At 54.1% G+C, this 8,333-nt stretch overlaps 1 protein-coding gene across 1 annotated transcript; it reads left to right on the forward strand.

The window, feature by feature from the left end:
- The first annotated feature begins 797 nt into the window (after positions 1-797).
- Positions 798-6,828, forward strand: LOC121868182. Its single transcript, XM_042368490.1, has 7 exons — positions 798-1,074; positions 1,272-1,531; positions 1,614-2,409; positions 2,554-2,752; positions 3,008-3,235; positions 3,368-6,266; positions 6,415-6,828. The coding sequence occupies exons 1-7, from the start codon at positions 798-800 to the stop codon at positions 6,826-6,828; spliced, it is 5,073 nt and encodes a 1,690-aa protein (XP_042224424.1).
- The last annotated feature ends 1,505 nt before the right edge of the window (positions 6,829-8,333 follow it).

The raw sequence follows: 8,333 nt of genomic DNA on the forward strand, positions 1-8,333 counted from the left end.
ACCGGTCCCATCACCACTGCGGCATCTGAGAACCGGTCCCACCAGCCTCTGCAGCATCTACGCCGGCCAATCCAACCTCTTCCGCATCTGCAAGACCAGTCACGCCAATCTCTGCAGCATCTACAGAACCCGGTCCACCGCTTCTCTGCATCTGCAGAACCAGTCCCACCAACCTCTGCAGCATCTGCAAACCGGTCCCCATCAACCTATGCATCTACAGAACCGATCCCCATCAACCTCTCGCATCTGCAAGACCCGATCCCCACATCCAGCCTCTGCGGAATCCACCAGACGGTACCACCCCTCTCGCATCCCAAGAACCGGTCCCATCACCTCTCCGCTCTGAACCGATCCCCATCAGCACCACGCAGCACCTGCGAACCAGTCCCATCAGCCTCTGCAGCATCTGCAGAACCGGTCCCGCCAAACCTCCCATCTGAAGCCGGTCACATCAACCTCCTGCATCACAGAACCGGTCCCCACGCTCTGCGCATCTACAGAACCGGTCCCATCAACCACTGCCGCGTCATCTACAAGAACCGGTCACCAACCTCTCGCATCTGGCAACCGGTCCCCATCCAACACTTCAGCATCTGCAGAACCAATCCATCGGCCCACGGCATCTGCAGAACCAGTCCCCACCAACATCTTTACAGCATCATCCCAGAACCGGTCCCCATCAACCTCTGCAGCATCTACAAACCGATCCATCAACCTCTACGGCATCCTACAAATGTCCAGTCCACCAGCAACCTCCGCATCTGAACCGGTCCATCAGCCCTATTTCTGCATCTGAAATGACCATCAACAACCGGCATCTGCGAACCGATCCCAGCATCAGCATCTACGGCTTCTGCTCGAACCGAGATCCCCATCAACCTCTGCGGCATCTGCAAGGAGGCCAGTCCCCCAACCTCTGCATCAACAGAACCAGTCCCATCAACCTCTGCAGCATCTGCAAGAGCCGGTCCCCATCAACCCTGCAGCATCACAGACAGTACGCAACCTCTCAGCATCTACAAGAACCAGTCCCATCCCACCTCTGCAGCATCCAGAACCAGTCCATCGCCTCAAGCATCTGAAGAACCAGTCCCATCTAACTCTGCAGCATCTGCAGAACCAGTCCCATCCAACCCTGCAGCATCTGCAGAACCAGTCCCATCCGGCATCCGCCGGCATCTCCTGCAGAACCGGTCCCATCAACCTCTGCATCTACAGAACCAGTCCCATCAACCTCTGCAGCATCTGCAATCGCCCATCAACCTCTGCAGCATCACAGAACCGGTCCCATCCGCCTCAGCAGCATCTCCGCAAACCCAGTCCATCGCCTGCATCTACAAACGGTCCATCAACCTCCTGCAGCATCACCAAACCGGTCCATCAACCTCATGGCACTGCAAGACCGGTCCATCAACCTCTTAAACATCTACAGGACAGTCCATTCCACACTCTGCGCATCCTGCAGAACCGGTCCACCAACCTCTCCAGCATCAACAAAACCATTCCATCAACCCCCCAGCATCTGGAACCGGTCCCATCAACCTCTGCAGCACATCCTAACCGATCCATCAACCTCTGCAGCATCTGCAGAACAGTCCCATCAACCTCTGCAGCATCTACAGAACCGGTCCCATCCAGCCTCTGCGCATCTGGAACCAGTCCCACCAGCCTCGCGGCATCTACAGAACCAGTCACCATCAACCTCTGCATCATCTCCAGAACCGGTCCCATCCAACCACTCTCCATCACTGCAGAACCAATCACACAACCTCTGCAGCATCCACAAACCGGTCCATCATCCTCTGCCGAGAATCTACAGAACCGTCCATCAGCCACTGCAACATCTACCCAGACCAGTCCCATCAACACCTCCTGCAACATCTACAGAACCAGTCCCCAACCACTGCGGCATCTGCAAGACCAGTCCCATCGAACCTCTGCGGCATCTACCAGGAACCGGTCCTGCCAACCTCTGCAGCATCCTGCAGGACCGGTCCATCAACCTCTGCAACGTCTCAGAGCCGGTCGTCAGCCTCTGCGGCATCTGCAGAGCCGGTCCCATCGCCACCACTGCGGCATCTCAGAGCAGTCACATCAGCCTCTTCCGGCATCTGCCAGAACCAGTCATCAACCACTGCGGCATCTACAGAAACAGTCCGCATCAACCTCTGCGGCATCTGCAGAACCGGTCCCATCGCATCTGCGGCATCTGCAGAAGACCATCGCTCTACAAACAGCATCTACCAGAACCAGTACATCGCCTCTGCAGCATCTCAGGGTCCATCAGCACTCGGCATCTGCAGAACCAATCCCGCTCAACCTCACCGGCATCTACAGAGCCGGTCCCATCAAACTGCGGCATCTACAGAACCGGTCCCATCAACCTCTCTGCAGCATCTGCAGAACCCGGTCCGTCAACCTCTGCAGCATCCACAGACTGATCCCATCAGCCTCAAGCATCTACCAGAACCGGTCCCGTCGCTTCTACCGGCATCTACAGAACCGGTCCTCAGCCTCTGCGGCATCTACAGAACCAGTCATCAACCTCTGCAGCATCTGCAGAACCGGTCCATCCAACCTCTGCGGCATCTGCAGACCAGTCCATCAACCTCTGCGGCATCCTGCAGAACCGGTCCATCAACCTCTGCAACATCGAACCGGTCATCAACCTCTGCAGCATCTACGAGAACCAGTCCATCAGCCTCTGCGGCATCTGCAGAACCAGTCCATCAACCCTCTCTGGCATCTGCAGGCCAGTCCATCAACCTCTGCACGCAGCATCTGAACCAGTCCCATCCAGCCTCTACGGCATCTACCGAGCCAGTACATCAACCTCCTCCGGCATCTGACCGGTACCATCCAACCTCTGCACCATCTCCGAACCGGTCTCCCATCGGCCTCTGCAGCATCCCAGAACCAGTCATCAACCTCTCCGGCATCACCACCACCAGGCCGAATCCCATCAACCTCTGCAGCATCTGAGAACCGGTCCATCAACTCTCTGCAGCATCTGCACGAATCCAAGTCCATCAACACTCACGCATCTCCAAGAACCAGTCCCATCGCCTCGCGGCATCTACCAGAGCCAGTCCATCGGCTCTCTGCGGCATCTGCCAAAGATCCGGCCATCAAACTCATCCGGCATCTACAGAACAGTCCATCAACCTCTCAAGCATCTACAAAGACCAATCCCAAACCTCTGCGGCATCTCTGAGACAGTCCATCAACCTCTGCGGCATCTGAAACCAGTCCCATCAACCTCGCAGCATCTACAGAACCAATCCCATCAACCTCTGCGGCATCTGCAAGAACCGGTCCATCCACACTCTGCAGCATCTACAGAACCAGTCCGCATCAACCTCTGCAGCATCTACAGAACCAGTCCATCGCCCTCTGCGGCATCTATCAGAACCGGTCCCATCGCCTCTGCAGCATCTACAGAACCAGTCCATCTAACCTCCTCCGGCATCTCTACAGGGTGTCATCGCCTCTCAGCATCTGCAGAACAGTCCACCATCAACCTCGGCAGCATCTCCAGAACCGTCCCATCAACCTCGCAGCATCTACAGAACCGGTCCATCAACCTCTGCGGCATCTACCACAGAACCACCGTCCATCAACCTCTGCAGCATCTACAGAACCAGACCCCATCAACCCTGCGGCATCTGCAGGCCGTCCCATCAGCTTCTCTACCGCAGCATCTGCAAGAACCGGTCCCATCAACCTCTGCGGCATCACCGGTCCCATCTCGGCCTCTGCGCATCTACGAACCAGTCCCGTCAACATCTGCGGCATCAGAACCGGTCCGCTCAACCTCTGCAGCATCTCAGAACCGGTCCCATCTTCTCTCTGCGGCATCTACGAGCCGTTACCAACACTCCTGCACGCATCTGCACGCAGGGCCGGTCCCTCGCTTCTGCGCTCTCCAGAACCAGTCCATCAACCTCTGCATCTGCAGACCAGTCCATCAGCCTCTGCAGCATCTACAGAACCGGTCCATCAACCACTGCAGCATCTCCAGAACCAGTCCATCCAACACTCTGCGGCATCTGCAGAACCAGTCCCATCACCTCTGCAGCATCTGCAGAACCGGTCCCATCAACCTCCGCACATCTGCAAGAAACCGGTCCCATCAGCCTCTGCGGCATCTGCAGAACCGGTCCCATCGGCATCTCTACCAGCATCTGCAGAACCAGTCCATCGCCTGCAGCATCCCACCAGAACCAGTCCCACAGCCTCTGCAGCATCTGCAAGAACCAGTCCATAACCTCTGCAGCATCTCGGAACCGGTCCTCAGCCTACTGCATCTGCAGAACCAATCCATCTGCAGCATCTCAGAGACCAGTCCCGCTCGGCCTCTGCATCATCTGCAGAACAGGTCCGCATCCAGCAGCCTCTCAGCAGCATCTCTGGAACCGGTCCCACAACCTCTGCAATCTGCAAGAACCGGTCCCATCAACTTCTGCAGCATCCTGCAGAACCAGTCCCATCCACCTCTGCAGCATCCAGAGGCCAGTCCATCAACCTCTGCAGCATCTGCAGAACCAATCCATCAACCTCTGCAGCATCACCACAGAACCCGGTCACATCAACCTCCTGCGGCATCCTGCAGAACGGTCACATCACTTCTGCGGCATCTGCAGAACCATCCCATCAACCCCAGCATCTGCAGAACCGGTCATCCCTCTGCGGCATCCTGCAGGAACCGGTCCCATCAACCTCTACAGCATCTCAGAACCAGTCCCATCAACCTCTCTGCGGCATCTACCAGAACCGGTCCCATCAACCTCTGCGCATCTCAGAACCAGTCATCAACCTCTGCAGCATCACAGAACCAGTCCATCAGCCTCCAGCATCTACAGAACCAGTCCATCAACCTCTGCGGCATCTGCAGAACCAGTCCCACACGATCCTGCAGCATCTACAGAACCAGTCCATCTCCTCTGCGGCATCAGGGCCAGCCCATCAACCTCTGCAGCATCTACAGAGAACCAGTCCACCCAACCTCTGCGGCATCTGCAGAACCAGTCCTCAACCTCTGCAGCATCTACAGAACCGGTCCCATCTCACTACTGCGGCATCTGCAGAACCGGTCATCAACCTCTGCGGCATCTGCAGAACCAGTCCGTAACCTCTGCAGCATCTCTGCAAGAACCGGTCCCATCAACTTCTGCAGCATCTCAGAACCAGTCCATCCTTCTGCGCATCCTGCAGAACCGGTCCCATCCAACCTCACGGCATCTACAGAACCGGTCCATCAGCTTCTGCGGCATCTACAGAACCGGTCCCCATCAACCTGCGGCATCTACAGAACCGGTCCACATCAACCTCTGCGCAGCATCTACGAACCGGTCCCATCAGCCTCGGCAGCATCTGGACGGTCCATCGACACTCTGCGGCATCTGCAGAACCGGTCCCATCTCAACTTCCTGCGGCATCTGCAGACCGGTCCCATCAACATCGCCGGCATCTGCAGAACCGGTCACATCAACACTCCGTCATCTGAGAACCGGTCCCATCAACCTCTACGCATCTGCGGAACCAGTCCATCAACTTCTTGCAGCATCTACAGAACCAGTCCCGTAACATCTCCTGCAGCATCAACAGAACCAGTCCCATCCGCCTCTCCATCTGCAAACCGAACCACCAACCTCCGGCAGCATCTACCAGAACCAGTCCATCAGCCTCTGCAGCATCACAGAACAGTCCCATCCCAACCTCTGCGGCATCTACAAGAACCCGGTCGCATCAACCCTACAGCATCTGCAGACCAGATCCCACCAACCTCTGCATCTGCAGAACCGGTCACATCCTACTCTGCCATCTACCCAGAACCGGTCCATCAACCTCACCTGCATCTCTGGAACAGTCCCACCAACCTCTGCAGCATCACCAGAACCGGTCCATCAACCCTGCGCATCCAAACCAGTCCCCATCAACGCCCACCAGCACTCTACAGAAAAAGTCCATCAACCCTCTGCGGCATCTACAGAACCGGTCCACAACCCCTGCTGCATCTGCAACCGGTCCATCAGCCTCCAAGCATCTACAGAACCAGTCCCACAACCCCGCATCCTGGAACCGGTCCCATCAACACTCTACCGCATCTGCAGAACCAGCCCATCGCCTCTGCAGCATCCCACAAAACCAGTCACATCAACCTCTACAGCATCTGCAAGAACCAGTCCATCAACCTCTACAGCATCTACAAACCAGCACAACCTCTGCAGCAAACCTCCTGCAAAACCAGTCCATCAACCTCTGCGGCAACTCCACGAACCAGTCCATCAGCCTCTACAGCATCTACAGAGACCGGTCCACATCAACCTCTGCAGCATCTACAGAACCAGTCCGCGTAACTGCCGGCATCTACCACAGAACCAGTCCCATCGCCTCTCTGCCCCGCATCTACAGAACCAGTCCATCGCCTCTGCGGCATCTCTACAGAGCAGTCCATCAACCTCGGCAGCATCTACTGCAGAACCAGTCCCATCAACCTCTGCGGCATCTGCAGAACCAATCATCAACGCCTCTACAGCATCTACCTACAGAACCAGTCCCCATCAACCTCTGCAGCATCCACAGAACGGTCCCATCAGCACTCTGCAAGCATCTGGAACCGGTCCCATCAACCTCTACCACAGCATCTGGAACTTCGGTCCCATCAACCTCTACAGCATCTACAAGAACCAGGTCCATCAACCTTCTGCAGCATCTGCAGAACCAGTCCCATCGGCAACCTCTACGCGTCTACAGAACCAGTCCCCATCAGCCTCTCGGCAGCATCTGCAGAAACAGCTCCCACTTAACTCACCAGCCAGCAGTTAATTCTACCTCAGTTTCTCCAGACCAATCCTGTTAACATCCACATCACTCTCTTCAGTTTTCATCCCCAGCAAACCTCTGTCCTCCCGCCCTTGAGGGAAGTGACGCCCATGCCCTTCTACAAACGGTAAGGCTGGGTAGAAATAAATGAGCTTGCTGAGCGGTTGTATGTGCAAAAATCAGAGCTTCACTGTAATCACCGAAACGCATAAGATGAATCTGGCGGCCAAAATTTTATCTGGGTGTGCCACATAGAAAGTGCAACCTTTTTTCACAAAGAAAGGGGAGGGGTCGCACTCTTCGTCAGGATACATTAAAATGTTGCTAATAATTCAGCAAGGGTGAAAATAGGAACCGGGTCTGTGTGGTGCATCACGGAAGGAGAAAAACTGATTATATGGGGTGATTTACAATGACGGAATTGTTACTGCCTTACAACAGTTCATAATTCTAACAGTTTCTGAAAGCAACCTTGAGTTGTGACCTCTAATGTAAAAAACAACTTTAAATACCCGTTTTAAATGTTTAATTTCATGGAAAGCTTGTCTTTAGGTGAATTTTTATTATTGTATGTTTGATCAAATGGTTTTTTAGCTTCACCCAGACCTTGAGAGTCTTAGTGCTTCGAATAGTACCAGATATTTTAAAATAAAAGAACACCTTGATGACATCTCTGTGGCAAGAGGTAAAAGGATTTTATTACAGTACTGTATTTTTTCTCGTTAATGATAATTCAAGCCCCACACCTAGCATTGATAAAATACAGTATCTATAGAATGACTCACTTAGTCCCTTCAAAGTATACACACAGGAGCACATAGCTTTCGTGTTTATTCAAGACATCTTGAGGCAACTGGTGCAGGGAGATGGAATGTCAGGTGACCCTTTTCTTTGGGTGGGGGAGTTAGTGTCAGATGTCATGACCCCACCGAAGAAGATGTCTTGAATAAGCCTAAAACCTAAAGTATTTTTAGAGATTGTGATAAGTATAAATTATAAATAAAAGCAAAGTTGTATCCCTTTGTACGTTACATAACATTTTAAAAATATGGGTGAGAAAGCAGAAGGTGTGAGGGTGGTATTGATGAGGAATGTGCATTTGTCTTAATTCACTGTGTGTGTGTGTGTGTGTGTGTGAGTCAGGAACACACCTCAACACCACAAACACACAACCCCACCAACACACACCCTCACACCACACCAACACAACACCCTCCAGCACCACCAACACACACCCTCCAACACCACCAACACACACCTCCAACACCACCACAACACACACCCAACAACACCACCAACACACCCCAACACCACCAACACACACCCCACACCAACAACCACCCCAACTCACCCAACACACACCCTCCAACACACCAACACACACACCCCAACACCACCAACACACACCTCCAACACCACAAACAACACCCACGACACCACCAACACAACACCTCCAACACCACCAACACAACAACACCTCCACACCAACACACACCCCACACCACCAA

This window comes from Homarus americanus, unplaced genomic scaffold (assembly GCF_018991925.1).
Source record: "Homarus americanus isolate GMGI-L3 unplaced genomic scaffold, GMGI_Hamer_2.0 scaffold37093, whole genome shotgun sequence".
Classification (NCBI taxonomy): domain Eukaryota; kingdom Metazoa; phylum Arthropoda; class Malacostraca; order Decapoda; family Nephropidae; genus Homarus; species Homarus americanus.